Genomic DNA, 16920 nt, shown 5'->3' with positions numbered 1-16920 from the left:
ATAGCATCAGCAGCAACGCTTGCTATCAGAGTGCATGAGTTTCATGCTCGATCGATTGAGCTAGCCGGATCGGGCAACAAAAAGTATAAAATAGTTATGTAAATAGTTATTTAATAAAATGTTTTACCCTGTTACTTTGCTGGTGTGTTGTATATATTTATAATATTTGCACAGGGTTTGTCGTTATTTTGGGTGGGGTGGGGTGGGTGGCGGAGTCGAGCTGTCTTGCAGCCATCATGGTGTGGAGCTAAGTTCATCTTACTAGTTTCATATTTCTCATGAGGGGTTGTTCTTAATGTTTCTATTTTAGCGAGGTCAAAAACAGATCCCATTAGTGGCCTACTGATTTTGCTCGATTCCTTTTGTTTTTTTTTTACTATTTTTCACTATCTGCAAAGACTAAACAGAGTATTGCGATTTGGTGCTTGTTTGTAAATACAGAATGAACCAAAGAGAACCAATTCTAAAACAGTAAATGCTTGGATAGCAATCAATCAAATAGAGAGAGAAGCAGGCACGACGGATTACAACGGGGCAAAGGCCTGCGTTAACTACCCTTCACTATCTGCAAAGAGAGAGTACTGCTAAGAGAAAAGAGGGGGGAAGGGGGGCAGCGTTCAAAGCACATCAGCGTGCATAAACACGAAAATGTTTTTACCTATCATGTACTTGACATTTGACAGCATTTGATATTTGGTATTAAAAAACCATTGAAATTCACAGAAAAAACCATAGATTTTAGGCCATATATAGTTAGGGATTTGCATATACAAAACCTTATTTTACTCGCACAAAACCATTGAAATTCGCATATATAGTTAGATGCGCTAACTATATATCGCGCACCCGCAATCCACTGCTGATGATGTCACATATTACATCATTCATGACATGGTCAGTGACATCACTGATGACATCACTGATGACAACTCAAATGACATCACTGATGACATAACTGATGACATCTCAAATTACATCACTGATGACATCACTGATAACATCACTGATGACATCTCAAATGACATCACTGATGACATCACTGATAAAATCTCATTTGCCATTACTGATCACATCACTGATGACATCATTCATGTGATAATACGATGAACCTCTTCAGACTCTAATATAACCTTAGATACACTCAGTGTGAACAGACACTCACAGACTGTCACTCATCCATGGAGTTACTCACACACCTAGTCAGTCATGCAAAGAATCAATCACACCTCCATTTCCTCAACTATACAGTTATACACACCTTACTTATTCAAACATATACTAACACATATTTACTCTCTTATACAATCCCTGATACAAGTTCACAATGATCCATACAGCCACTCACACATTTACTGGCTTTTATGCACAGTTATTTATATATGTCAACTCTCACATGTACTGTGTTTTACATATGTACTTTGACATGTAGCAATGAGATATCCATTCACTCACCAATACACTCATGCACACAGTCAACCGCCCATACAGCTGTTTCCACATGCACTTTTGAACCCATACATCTAGTGAACCAACTGCTCACACATCTATGCACAGAGTCATACACCTCCCAGCCACCCACACACACACTCAGTCTCCCATACAAATACTTGGGCAACCAATCAATAACCCATATAGTTACTCATATAGCTACTGATCAACACATGCAGCAGTTTACAGAACAACAGACATAATGATGCACAAATTAAGACAGTTTAGTCACTAACCCATGCACTCAGTGAGACACATTTAATCACCCACTCATACAGTCAGTCATGCACCTACTAAATCCTTCATCCAGACACTTATACATCCACTCATTCTTCAATATGTAAGACATATTTTAACTTTACAGAAACATACAGTCACTGGATGTTGTCATCAGTGATGTCATCAGTGATGTCACTGACCATGTCATGAATGATGTAATGTAATATGTGACATCATCAGCAGTGGATTGCGGGTGCGCGATATATAGTTAGCGCATCTAACTATATATGCGAATTTCAATGGTTTTGTGCGAGTAAAATAAGGTTTTGTATATGCAAATCCCTAACTATATATGGCCTAAAACCTATGGTTTTTTCTGTCAATATATATATATATATATATATATTTATTTACTGTAGAGTTGATGAAGGTGAAGGTGGATAGATGACTGTGTCTACCTGCACAGCAAGCTCTCAACTAGCTATATTTTTCTGCTCCAAAGACTGTTCGTAAGGAAGCACGTTCTAACTGCACAGCAATCTAACTTCCTGAATGAGTCTGCCTTGAATTAGAAAGTCTGAGTAGCCTGTAAAGCTGCACTGAAAGCACTCTTCCAAATTATTCTTTTGCCACATGACAATTCACTCTGTCTCATTGCAAGTCCAGTCATTACTTTTCTTTTGAGGCAAAGTGACAATAAAAGTACCATGTCCTCACAGAAAATAAAGATTGGACTTTATAGTAGTTCAAGGGATTCTTCTGTTGTTAATTAAAGGAACACTGCTGCCAAACAGGAACTACCTAGTGGCAGGACTCTGAAAACTCCCAGAGAACCAGGATATGATGCCAAACTCAAGAGAAAGTCAGACAGGGCAGCGTTAAATATGAAATGCTACTCCCCTGAAAAACTTGTCAAATAAACTCATGTGCAAAGCCAAAACGCTCCTCATGCCATGAATTTGACGGTTGAAATGCGAGCGTACTTAGCGTGCGCGGGCGAAGTATACTATTCTACAACTTTGGGACAAAAACTAGAGCGCTGACTTGGGACAGCACAGATGGCAGACACCATCTTGGAATTCTGCCATAATCTAGGATGAGCACACCTAGAAGACGATTGAAAGGACCTCCCAGATACAAAGCGGTGTCTCCAGCTGAGTAAGCTACCAAACACGCTCTTCTTCTTCAGGACAGAGAGTGGCTGATTAACCGCTAATCAAGAATTAAATTGGCCAGTCCTGACAGTACCCCCACCAAAACCCCCTCCCCTCTCACATTAGGCTTCTTGGTATGTGTATTGTGAAATTCTCTAATCAGTTTAGGGGCACAAACATTAGTACTGGGCTTCTAGGATCTTTCCTCTGAAACAAAACCTTTCCTGTCCACAAGGTAAAATAACTTACCGTTCCTTACTTTAGAATCTAAGATTTGTTTAACTTCAAATTCTTCTTCTGACTGGAACTGAACTGGGGCTGGTTGAAAAACCTTTCTCAGTTATCGTGGATTTCTTTTAATCAAAGATACGTGGAACACTGGGTGTATTCTTAACTTAGAGGGGAGTTGAATCTTTACACTGAATGGGTTAACCATCTACTCTACCTGAAAAGGCCCCACAAATTGAGGTTGGAAGTTCCTGTTCCCTTTTAAGCGCATATTGCGAGTGGAGATCCAAACCATTTTACCTGACTCATAAACTGGATTGTCTCTTCTCTTCTTGTCAGCCTGCTTCTTAAAGTAATGCTTTACCTTCACTAGATTATTGGTGGCAATCTGCTAGGCCTTTTGCAAATCTTTCCCCACTACCTCCACTGCCGGAACATCACTCTCCTGTTTCCCAACTAACATGTTTGGGTGCATGCCTGAGTTTAAAAAGAATGAGGAATAACCTGTGGAAGAGTGTACTGAATTGTTATAGGTGAATTCAGCTGCCCAGGTCAGATTCAGCCAGTCACCTTCCTGTTTATTTTTTATAATTTATTTCAATTTTTGTATAGTACGAACATGACCCAGGTGGGTATCAGAGCGATTTACATATGTTCAGGTAGACAAAGGAGAGCAGAAAGGTGATTGAAATCATGGAAAAGGTGGAACAATAAATAACAGAAGCAGGATGAAGTGCTTGGTGTGCAGAGGAAGCAGGATGTGTGAAAACAACAAGTAGGGCAATATAGATCAACAGCATATCAGATACAAACTAGAGACACCTAGAGTCAATTTGAAGAAAGCATCAGGTTCAACGCAGGGTTTATTAGTAGTTTGTTCAGTTGAGGAGTTTTGACTCCCTTTTTGATGGCAAGAGTAGATGGAATGAGTCTTGTTTCCACTGAAGAAAGTTCCAGATCCTTGGGGCGATGCCAGAGAATGAACGATTGTAGGTTTTAAGCTTATTACATTTCTTGGGTTTGAGCAGCAGTGTACCAGTGCTCCTTGTGGCCCTGGAGCCACGAGAGAGTTCCAGCTCTACAGAGTGAGGTGCTGAAGTGAAGTGCCCTATGGGTCACACATGTGAACTTTAGTTGTATCCTACCTTCAAAAGGAAGCCAATTGAGTGATTTAAGGTCCGGTGAAATGTGTTTGGGCTTCTTAGAACCTGGTGGCAGCATTAGGAGATGCTCTGATAGGTGCTAAACTGAGTTTCGGCAGACCAAAAAGAGTCTCACTGCCATTTTCAAGTCTGGAAATGACAAGTGCTTGCACCGCCGATTTATCTTGGGAAAAGTAGGGTTTGAGTTTTCTTAGGATGCAGAGTTCAAAATTCGCTCCTTTGGTCGATGATCTGATGTGATCTTGCATGTTTAGGTTTTTCTAGCACAACTCCCAGTGATTTAGTGTAGTCAACGATATGAGGAGTGCAGTTGAGGGCGGTGAGGTTACAGGGAAATTGCAGCACAGTGGGGGTTTGCCTAGCGGGTGCAATGAGGAAGAATTCAGTCTTGAGGGTGTTTAATTTGAGATGGTTAGTGGTTAACCAGTTCAGTGTTTTGAGAAGGGTTCCGTTGAGAGATTTGATGACCTCAGGGATGGAGATTTTCACGTAGAGTTGGGTGTCGTCCGCATACATGTGATATTGGATGTTGGAGTTTTTAAGAATTACAGTCAGTGGTTCAAGGAAATGGTTGAAGAGAGTGGATGAGACTGAAGATTCTTGGGGGACACCAAGTGTGCAGTGCCTCGAGGTGGTGAGAGACTGGTTGGATTTGATTCTTTGTGTTCTGTTATTAAGGAAAGAGGCAAACCATTTAAGGACCGTGCCATATAGCCCCATTCTGTGTTCCAAGAGGAAGAGTAGATTGTCATGTTTGACAATGTCAAATGCCGATGAGAGATAGAGCAGAATTAAAAGGCAGGTTTTGCTTTGGGCCTGTATGTGAGAGCATCGTCCACAATATCAGTTATGGCTGTTTCAGAGCTGTGGCCACTGCGAAACCCCGATTGGAATAGATCGAGAAGCTGGAATTGCTCAATGTGTTTGCGAAGGTGTTCATGCACATATTTCTACAAAGGTTTTGCCAGTGTCGGAATGTTTGTAATTGGGTGGTAGTTGCTCAGGTCAGCAGGGTCAGACGAGAGATTTTTGAGAATAGAGAGCACTAGGCGCGCCTTTAAGCAGTGAGGGGTCTCACCTTGAAGAAGTGAGGCATTAATGATTTTGGACCAGAGGGGTGCTAGTGAACCTATCATTTCTTTAAAGAACTTATGGGGAAGGGGGTCATTGAAGTGATTTGATGGTTTGAGGATAGAGAGAATGTTGAGGATGGTAGAGTCTTTGAGGGGAGTGAAGTGACTCCATGTGGCATTATTTTTGAGTGAGAGATCCTGTGGGGATGACAGGGGTGTGGAGACAAAGGAGTCAGGAGAGAGCGGGAGAGTGAGTGCACCAGACCATAGGTCTGATTTGATTTTGTTCATCTTTTTGAGGAAGAATTCAGCAACTGCTTCACAGTTTGGTTGCGGGCAAGTGGGGTGCTGAGAGTCAGTAGTGGTGTTGTTGGATTGAGATTTAATGATTTCAAAAAGTTGTTTCGCGTGATTTTTGGCCATGTCAAGTTGGTGTTTGAAGAAGTTGGCTTTCTCCTTTCTAATGAGTTTTTTGTATCTACTTCTTCGGGATCTTAGAGTTTTTAGAAGATCTGGGGAGGAAGAGGATCTCCACTTGCGATCAGCTAGTGTAAGACTGCGTCTGTCTGCATTTAGACTGTCATTCAACCATGGCTTGAAATCTTTTATGGGAATTCCTTTTAGTTGAAGGGGGGCCTTAGCATTTAAGGTGGATAGCATGGTGTTATTATAGTGGTCAGTGAGATCGTGAACGTCAATCATGTCAGAAGGGGGCAGGAGAGAGAGATTGCAGCGTTCTATGAGCTCCTTAATGCTGGTGTTATGGAGCGGTCTTTTCCAGTGTTTTAGTTTGAGTGGTTGCGCAGATTTGTAGTTCCAACTTTCGGGTATCAGGAAGTTGATGAGATGATGGTCGGACCAGTCACAGGGGAGAATTGATTTGACATGAATGGAGTTGGGGTTAGAGATGATGAGATCAAGTGTTGAGCCTAAGTTGTGGGTGGGACTGTCACAGAATTGGGTCAGAGATCGGTCAGTGAGGAAGTTTTTGAGTGTTGTGACAGCCTGATCGTGGGGGTCATTACAGTGGAGATTGAAGTCACCAAGGAAGTGTCGGCCCAGGTTGGAGGAAATGGTTTCCATAATTTGTTCAATTATATGGAGGTTATCTCCTGGAGGTTGGTAGAAGATGTGAAGGCTGCATAAGAGTCTGAGTGAGCTGGAGATATCTTTGGGAAGGTATTCAAAGGAGAAGTGCTTAGCTGATGGGGACACATTTGCTGTAAGAGAGTTGCGGAAGATGCTGGCAATACCACCTCTCAGTTTCTTAACTAGGTCAAGTCTGATAATTTTGTGACTAGGACGGACTAATAGGTCAAGGATAGGGCCAGAGGAGTCATTGAGCCACGTTTCTGTGAGTGTACGGAGGTCCAGATCTTGGGAGAGGATGAGATTGGCAAGGTCTGTGGCATGTTTCACTGCTGATCTACAGTTAAGTATGCTTTTCAGGTGTGATTTGTGCAGGTTGTCCGAGGGTGCAGGTTGTGTAGTGGGGATCTGCAAGAGGTTATTGATATTCATGGAATTTGTGTTGAATCTGGGCATTCTATGGGGGTTGGGCGTGATGGTTCGGATGGGGTCTGCATTGTCATGTTTAGGGAGTGTTGTGCTATGTGCAATAAGTGCGGGTGTTCGATATCAAGTAGCAGGGGCTGAGAAGGTCGAAGGAGGAGAGGAGTTTTCTCAAAGGAGGGAGAGAATATCAGCTTCTGTGTAAGGAGTGGTGTCCTCAAGTAGAAGGGCAAGAATATCAGGTTCATTATATGGATTTAAGGATCTGAAAGTTCAAGATGGGCCTTAGGGAAGGGAGTGGTGTTTGAGTTTTGAGCAGAGGGTTTCGGGAGGATCATCTGTGAGATTTCAAGTGTTGGCAAGGTGGAAGAGAGATGGGGGATCTCAGATATGGTCATGATGGGAGAGAGATCAAGGGCTATGTCTTTGGTGGCCGTAATGTCTGTGGTTTATAGTCTTGAGTTTAGAAGCGGGATCAGAGTGTGGAATATGGTATACATCGAGGAGGGGGAAGGAAGGTTGGTCAGTGGGGAGAGGGGTGGGGAGATCATGGTAGGCAGACGGGTGGGGTTTGTTGAAGTCCATTAATGAAGAGTTTCCACTCTTAGCTACTGGTGTGCAAGGCAAGTGCGCAATGTGAGGCAGGTTAGGAGTATGGAGGTTGAATGAGTTACTGTTGGGCACGCCTGCTGACTAGTGAAGGAGTTATGATGGTGGGGTGAGGGGTTCCATTAGGTAAAAGCATAGGTAATGCTCCAGATTCTGATTTACCCTTTCGGTTTGCCCATCAGTCTCCGGATTGAAAGCAGTTGACAAACGAGTATCAGCTCCCAATCTTTTTAAAAAGGACCTCTAAAAAGTGCAAAATAAACTGGGAATCCCGATCTGAAATCACCACTTTTGGAATTCCATGTACCTTCACTCTATTTTGTGAGAATACATTAGCCAACTGTGCAGATTTGGGAAGGGATTTGAGTGGGACGAAATGACTCATCAAGAAAAATGGTCAACTATCACCCAAATGGTGGAATACCCTTGACTGGAGGGCAAATCTACAATGAAGTCCATGGAGACAGTATGCCAAAGATTGGGGGCTATGGGCAAAGGCATCAACAGACCTTGTGTAGCCCGCCTGATGACCTTTCCCTTGACACACTGTTCACAAGATGCCACATACTGCCTAAAATGAGCCTCCATTTCCGGCCACCAAATTTCTTGTTTTATCAATTCCAAAATCTTCTTGACACCTTTAGTGCCCAGCCAATAGATTATCATGACAATGCTGAATGACCTTCTTCTGTAGTTCTTCAAAACAAAACATACAGGTAACCCTGGAAATAAACATTTCCGTCTTTCAATTCTCTTACAGAGCCTTTCTCAATCCATTTCAACCTCTCTTCTTCTGAAAGGAATTTTTTAGGATTTTCCTCCAAATCTGTGTACTGAATGGTTCCTATTAACTTTTCTTTTGGAATGATCAATCCCTCGGTGAGGAGCTCTTTACCTTCTCCTGTATTGATATGAGACAAGGCATCCATTGTTTGTACCTGGCTTGTAGATTAGGACAAAATTATAATCTCAAAGAAAAGTGACCATCTTTATTGTCTGGGGGTAAGTATCCTAGCAGACTTCAAAAAGTGCAAATTGCTATGGTCAGTAAGGACCGTAATCTCATGCTTGGCTTTCAATAAATGGCTTGGCTTTCAATAAATAGTGCCTTCATTCCGGAAAGTCATCCTTCACAGCCAACAGTTTCTTATCTGCGATTGCATTGTTGACCTCTGCTGCAGTTAACTTTCTGAAACGATAGGCCCCCGGATGAAGCTGCCTAGTGTACTTTTGCCTAAGAGACAGAATTCCACCAATGGCCAATTTGAAGTGTCAGCCTCAACAAAAAATGGATCTTCAGGATCCGGATGCAGCAAAACCGGTGCAGTGGGAAAGGTATCCTTCAGTCTCTGTATTCCAAACAAATGTCTCCTTCTTCTTCAATAAATGAGTAAGAGGGCTAACCTTTTCAGAAAGATAAAGCATCTATAGAAATTGGCAAAACCAATAAAAATGTGCATCTCTTTTTCATTTCAGGGAGAAGCCCCTCAATTTAGCATCATTCATTGAAACTCCATCTGGAGACAAAATGAAGCCCAAAAACTCAACTCTAGAGGTATAAAATACACACTTTTAGAGCTTCACATACAGTTGATTTTTCAGCAATCTTTCCAAAATCGCTTGCAAATGCAAAACGTGTTCTTACAAATTCACAGAGAAGGTAAGGATATTGTCAATGTAAACAACTGCAAAGTTATTGTTATTGTTACATTAGTTTGTATAGCGCCAGCTCACCCACCGGTCTCAAGTCGCTTTCAGACCAAGAAACACAACAAGTTTTCCAGGCTAGCGAAGGAATAGAATACCCTATAATTAAGAAGGGCCAAAAGCTTCCCTGAATAATGTTGTTTTCAGTTGTTTTCTGAACTGTAGAAGATTGGCCTCCTTACGAAGTGATCCAAATACTCCCTGAGAATGTCATTTACAAAATGCTGAAACATCGCTGGCGCGTTGCCCAAGCTAAACGGCATGACCGTCAAACAGACCAAAGTGGGTTCGGAAAGCGGTTCGGAAAGCGGTCTTCTACTCATCGCCCTCTGCCATCCTCACCATATGGTAGGCCCCTCTCAGATCCAACTTGGTATATACATTTGCTTCCTTTACGTGATGCAAGAGTTTTGAACTCAAGGGTAAAGAGTAATGGTTCTTCATGGTTACTAAATTTAAAGCATGATAGTCTATATAAATCTTAAACTAGGAATGAAAAACAAAGGTGATTATACTGGGGACTGTGAGGACCGTATGAATCCGTTTGCCCAGTACAGGTCCAGATATTTCTTCAAATGACAATATTCAACTTGCAAGAGGGCATAGATTCTGATGCAAGGCAAGGAAGCACCAGGTTCCAAATCAATCTTACAATCGTATTTACAATGTGGGGGCAATTTTTAGGCTTCTTTTGGGCTTCTTGTTCATCAAAAACGGCAGTCAAATCCTGGTATTCACTGGGTTTCTCTCCTACTTTGGTTGTGCAAACCATGCACGTCTGTGTAGCTAATGTAGACAATGGTGAGGGTAGTTGGACAGTGTCACACGAGTGAAAGCAATATTCTTTGCAGTATTCCGAATTCAGTTCCACAGTCGTCTGAGCCCAACCAATTTTCGGATTATGCTCATTGAGCCATGGTATTCCCAATATAAACTGAAATTACGAGGCATCTATGAGACTAAATCTCAGCAAGCTTTGATGTGGACCAATCAGAGTAATTAATGGGTGTCATAAGTAATGGGTCCAGAAGATAAATTGGTTACGTCTACTGCTCTGACTGGCTCAGGTCTTTCTTTCTTTATAAAAATGAATTCCAAGAGACTTAGCAAACTTGATGCAGAAGTTTCCTGTTGCACCTGAATCGATCGTGAAAGAAACCTCCACCACCAAAGGATTTCCGAACTTGATCAAACTGGAAATTGTCAGATGGGGGCAGAAGATTGTAGGGAATTTGCGACAAGTTGTGTGTCTGGAGTTGTCTTATCAGAATCACCCACCAGAGCAACTCCTTTTACTGGTGGGGCCTGTCTTTTACCCAAGAGTTGTTCTTTGGCTTCTTGGGACATTCCTTGACAAAATGGCCAGAATTTTCACAGTACATACATAATTTTCTGCTCCTATGTCTTTCTCTCTCTTCCTTCGTCAGAGGACCTCGAACCATTCCAATCTGCATAGGCTCTTCCCCAGATGCAGATTCACTGGTTTTACTGGTGTCTGGATTAACTCTGTCAAATCTAGGAGGCATGGGACGCACATCTTTTCGACGCTCACTCCTCCTCTCAATTTGCTGTTCATCTATTTGTAGAACCAAATCTATTAATTCAGAAACATCTGTTGGTCTTTTCGGGATTTGGGCCAGACCATCCTTTAAATCATACCTGAGGCCACTGTAAAAGATAGCTGCCCTCTTGGCTTCAGGTCAATTTGTTTCAACTATCAACTTGTTGAATTGTGCAACATACGTAACCAGCTCACGATTTCCTTGCTTAAGATCAAGCAGTTCGTTGTCAGTAGTCTGAGATACAGTTCGGCGATCAAAAATGCGAAGGAATTCCCTCTTAAATTCCTCATAGTTATACCAAATTAGATCATTGCAGTTTACCAGTGGCATCGACCAGGCTGCTGCATCTCCGCTCAGGTAACACAGCATGAAAGCTACCTTGGATTGATGCTCCTTAAATAGTATGGCCTGCAAAGGGAATGCAATTAGCACTGCTTGATAAACACTTGAGCCTTATGAAGATCACCATTGAACTTCTCTAGGGCCACTAAAAGAATCGTGGGGGAAATTGCATGAATGACTTGCATAGTCAATTCTGCTGCCCAAGGGGATGGGGAAAACTGTTGGGACCTTTGCTGTTTCGCATTGGATGAACCCTTTCAAGCAAATCATCAAAACTCTGATGGAGATAAATTGCTTCCTGACCTGACTTCCTAACCACATCTCTTAACACCTTAAGTGCTCATGACGAGCTCAGCTCATCATGAGGCACGGTGCTCAGGTGCTCATGACGAGCTCAGCTAGTCATGAACCGTGGAACGCTCAAACGCGGGGATAATTTCTCCTGCTGTGCTGAACATTCCACGGAAATGGGTGCACACAAGCATCGTGCCTCATGACGAGCTGAGCTCGTCATGAGCACGGGGCGCTGTGCGCGCCCCCCTCCCCCCAGCACAGTGGGGGAATTACCCCCGCTGCGATGGGGTTATGGTCTTATTCTCTTCCATTTTTCACTTAACCTTTTCTGTATCCCCTCCAACACTGTTGCTAAAGCCTTTATGTCAAAACCTTCTGCCAGAGTGGAAGAGTTGTATGGCACTTCAATCTGTCAGATAGTCAAGAACCACGCCCCTTATAACTTTGCTTCCACAGGAGCAGAAAATCAAGTCCCAAATCCCAGACTCCACTGCCAGTAAATACAATTTCTTGCAGTAAAGAGGGGCAAGGGGGAAATGGGATAAACAAGAGAGACCGCCACTGCTACGTTCACATCACTGGAAACCCTGCAAGGATTGTCACGGACACCTGTGAATACAACAACCGAGTTACTTCTTCTAACATGGCCTCACTAATAACCCAACCTCCTCCTCACACTAAACTAACTTACTTTTTTGACACAGTGGTGTAGGTGCTCCATTTAGCTTCGCTAATGGTGATAAGGCATACTTATAGTATTGATTTCTTTGCATACGCTCTGCCTCTTCTGCCCAGTTATTAGTTGAGTTAGTAATTGCAATTCTTCTTGTAAAATGTATTTTGCTTGTGTTCCTTTATATGTCTCTCACAGACTGATGAATGCTGATACATATATATATTTCTATTTACTGTAGAGTTGATCTAGGTGGATATATGACTGTTTCTACCTGTGCAGCAAGCTCTCACCTAGCTATATTTTTCTGTGCCAAAGAATGTTCTTAAGGAAGCTCATTCTAACTGCCCACCAATCTAACTTCCTGAACGAGTCTGCATTAAATTAGAAAGTCTGAATAGCCTGTAAAGCTGCACTGAAAGCTCTCTTCCAAATTTTTTTTCTGCCTCACGACAATTCACTCTTTCTCTTTGCAAGTCCAGTTATTCCTTTACTTTTGAGGTAGAGTGACGAGAAAAGTACTGTCTCCTAACAGAGATAAAGCTTGGACTTACTTGTAGTTCAAGGGACTCTTCTGTAGTTAATACAAGGAACTCTGCTGCCAAACAGGAACTCACCAGGTTCTGTACAAATACAGGTTCCCAAGACTACCTAGTACTGGGGACTCTGAAAATTCCCAAAGAACCAGGAAATAATGCCCAACTATGAAATGCTACTCCCCTGAGGAACCTGTCAAATAAACTCATGCACAAAGCCAAAATGCTCCTCACACCCTGAATGTGATGGTTGAAGTGGGTGGCACGCTTAACACGTGTGTGCGAAGTACACTATTCTACAACTTTGCGGCAAACACTAGAGTGCTGACTTTGAACAGCACAGATGGCAGACACCATCTTGGAATTCTGACGTAATCAGGGATGAGCACACCTAGAAGACAATTGAAAAGACCTCCCAGAAACTAAGTGGTGTCTCCAGATGAGTAAGCTACCAGACACGCTCTTCTTCCTCAGACCAGAGAGTGGCTGATTGAGCGCTAATCGAGAATTAAATTGGCCAGTGCTGACAGTTTAAAAGCTGGGGTGAAATGAATGAGTAGAAGTTGATCCCTAGTCAGCAGTAGCCTAATTTCTTAATTTCTGCTATTCAAATAAGTGAAAGAGATAGATTATGCTCTACCTAAGTGTTTAAGTACCTAAATGCATCTCATTTCATTAGTCACAACACATTTGAGTCCAATTTGTATGCTTTTCCTCCTTCTGGACAAATGACGGGCTCACATTCACAAACATTTACCACCTTCATAGGATAAGTATTACATGCTATGCAGCTTTTCTTGGAGGGGCCAGTGGTGGTGGCATGGTACAGTCTTTTTAATTTTAGATGAGGGACATTTTCTGCTTGCTCTATTCAGATGTGCAAGAGTGGGTGGGAACCAGGAGCACCAGCTGCCAGAAGCCCCCCAGATGTGTCGAGGTTCAGTGTCTCTAGGCACAGACATTTCAGTTTTCAGTTTGGGTTCCAAAAGAATCTGGTCCAAGAGATACTGAAAAATTGCAGTTGCCTCAAACAATATCCATTTTCCTCCTTGGGAATACTACACTGGGCAACAGGTGAAAGAGGGCTATCATCTACCTCTGACTTCCACATCTTTTACGTCTAACTGCTTAGTGTCAATAACTATATTTTGATGTAGAGTAACTTGCATTAATTGTTCCTTGGATATCAGTAACAAACACGTTGATGGACATCCCTCTTCGGCTCTGCTTACCTTTAGTGAACTTGTCCTGTTTGCACAGAGTTCCTCTTTGTGTCAAAAAAAGCTCTTGATGATTACTCTCTCCGAACCTCTGAATGTTGATTAAGAATGAAAACAAAAGCAGAATTACATGGATACTGCTGGGTGACTACTACACTGGGGAAAAGTCCCCTGGTATGGAGGAAATCATTTGCCCCAATTCTGAGATCTCAGTGGGGAAATACCAGGGCTCGTATTAAAATTTCTGTTCGGCATTTCCTTTTGAGCTAATGGAAATCCCCAATATGGGAAACCTACTACTGGATCTTTGATTAGGGGGTCCTTTTAAGAAGACTTTTACAAATTCTAGAGTATGTTATGCTAGTTTCTACAATCTGCTCTGGGCAGATCAGAAATTTCCATTGTAGAGTCTTTGTGTGTCAGATGGTGATGAATAGGGAGAGCATAGTCCTGCAAGCAAATTACCCATCTCCGTGAATAAAAGACAATGACAGGTAGTGCCTGGAGCCAGTAAAATAAATATTAATTTAAAAAAACAAAAAAACACTGGACAAATACAGTGCCTAAAAGCTGTGGTCTCCCTGTAGAAACACTGTCTGCTGGAGTGAGTGGGCTGTGTATAGGTAGTGCCCTTGTTCACAGGCCCCATCTTGTCCTGTCCTTTTTTCTTCAAGATGTGGATTCACACCTGTTAAAACTAGGCCCATTTTTGCCACATTCATTAATTTAAGTTCTGGTAGCGCTGGACCATTTCAGAGTTGTCCGGGTTTTATCCCTATGGAGATATCGCTATGGGCATTACATGAAGAGATTATGGTTCTTGGAAGTGGCTATAGCTACAGTGCTGGATATATGTAGGAGTCCACCATCTCTCCAGCAAGCAAGACAGACTCAATGACCATGACTGTAGGCTGATAGCCCTCTAAAAACTGTGATATGGGAACTGTATGAAAGATTTGTACTTAGATTATAAGGAAGGCAACAGAAGTACATTGCTTGTTTGTAGTTTTAAGTTCCAAAGATTTTATGTTTTCATGGAAGTCATCACATTCAGAAGTGCATCAATCTGTTTGCTCTCAGCTACTTTTGGTTTAAAGTGATGGTATCACCCCTAAAATTGTATGGTATTGGTAGATTTTAAGTGTGTTTGAAATGACTGCCTGTTTGAAAACCTTGATGATTTTTTGAGGTTTATGTAAACAATATCTGCAACCCACACTGCTAATGAAATCCCATTGCCAGATGCAACTTTTCAAGGACATGCAAAAGTGAATGCATATGCTTTATTTAAAAAAGCAAGACATAATGCCTTCGACAATGTATTTTTTATGTGTTTCCAATTCATCCTTTCAGAATTTGAGCATTGCAAATTTTTCTCTGCTTTGCCAGGCAAAGAAAATGTTAAAAGAAAATGTGACGTCAGACTGAATTCAAATGAGAGTAGTACTATTTGCTTTAGTCAAATGATTGTAACCAGCAATATTGTGTTTACTTACCACAAGCGTTTCTGTACCTTGAACACTGTAAGGAATGAACAGGATCTAATTAAAAAGACCAAATTTGAGACAGATTGACAGCATTCTGAGAATCTACAATGCTGACATTGGTCGACATAGCACAGTTGGCCCTTTCTGGATTCTTCTGCATTTTGGGACTGATGGTAAACATTTTCATCATCTCAGTGAATATTATGAACTGGATAAGCAGCATCAATGAACTAAATCCCAGTGACATTCTTGTTTCATGTCTGGGAGTCAGCAATATTTGCCTCAATTGTGTATCTTTTGCAACTGATGTCTGTTACTTTTGCTGGAGGGAAATCTTTTTTCTGGAGATAGTCTTCAACTCAACAATGTGTGCCATTTGGTTTTTAAGTGACTCCAGCCTCTGGCTTGCAACCTGGCTCTGCGTCTACTACTGCATGAAGATTATGAATTTCAGTCACCCATCATTCATCCAGATGAAAGAGAGATTCCCAAAGATTGTGCTCCAGCTTCTGATGGGTTCAAAATTTATCTCATTGGCAATCAGAACTTTGTCTTTCTGGGGTGGCAATTTTATATCAACAACTTACCTGAATTCTATTCTTTCCTCCAACACATCTTCCGATACTTACGTTAATTGCACTAATAATGCTTTTTTGCCTGGAATTGGATGGTTCAATTTTGTGATCATTGAATTCATTGTTACTTCCGTGGCCTTCATATTATTCATTTTATCAGCTGTAGCAGTCCTTGCATCCTTGTACAGGCATATGAGGCGGATGGACCATCATGCAGATGGATTTAGGAGACCACAACTCAGGGCTCACGTGGGTGCAATAAAGACTGTGACCACACTTTTAGTCCTTTATGCCTCCTGTTACCTTGCAAAAAGGCTCTTGTTATTAGATGTCGTCCCACCTGATACATTAGGATTCATAATATGTCAAAATGTTCTCAATGCCTTCCCTACACTGAGCTCCATAATGCTAATTCTTGGAAATCTCCATCTGAAAAAGAAACTGATCAAGGTCTTTTGTTCCTGCAAGTGCTACAATGGAGAAGGATCTGAGCATGCCTCCTGAAATGGAGATCATTCAATTTCTTATATCACTGCTAACAATGATAGTACAATCTTACTTAGGTGGAGGCTGACTGATCCAATTTCACAAACCAAAACTATTCCTGGACCATAATCTGCTGGAACACAGTAATGCCCATAACATCTATTGATGGCGAATATACCAACAATAGCTTCCCCCCTCTAGTGCCTTGAGACCCTAATGGGTATGTAGTGCGCTTTATAAATGCTATGGTTGATTGATTGATTGAATAATGTAGATTCAAACTTTAGTTACTGTATTAGTAGGAGGGGTAACTGGTTAGATCTAGTTGGCAAATGTAGATATTTAAATCTGGGACAAGATTTCCTAATTTTTCACATAATAAAACAAAATGTGTTTTGTGGTATAAGTAAGGGAAAAAACAGTACAGAACCATACTTACTAAGATGTGTCTGCTGCTACGGTCATCTTTGCAAAGGCACAGCAAGAGTCTCCATTGTGTGATGCACAACTCTGTGTAGTTGAGATTGTACTGTATAGCATAGGACATGTACAGAAAGCATACCCTCCCAGTTTAAATTCCTATACCTACACA

At 41.8% G+C, this 16920-nt stretch overlaps 1 protein-coding gene across 1 annotated transcript; it reads left to right on the top strand.

Moving 5' to 3' along the window:
* The first annotated feature begins 15374 nt into the window (after positions 1–15374).
* Positions 15375–16346, top strand: LOC147700728 (taste receptor type 2 member 41-like). The gene has a single exon (XM_086929199.1). It carries the CDS (start codon positions 15375–15377, stop codon positions 16344–16346), a length of 972 nt encoding a protein of 323 aa, XP_086785325.1.
* Positions 16347–16920: the final 574 nt, after the last annotated feature.

The sequence above is a fragment of the Lissotriton vulgaris genome, chromosome 7, assembly GCF_964263255.1.
Source record: "Lissotriton vulgaris chromosome 7, aLisVul1.2, whole genome shotgun sequence".
Classification (NCBI taxonomy): Eukaryota; Metazoa; Chordata; class Amphibia; order Caudata; family Salamandridae; genus Lissotriton; species Lissotriton vulgaris.
The sequence above is the reverse complement of the archived record's forward strand: the minus strand, read 5'-3'. Positions and strand labels throughout refer to the sequence as shown.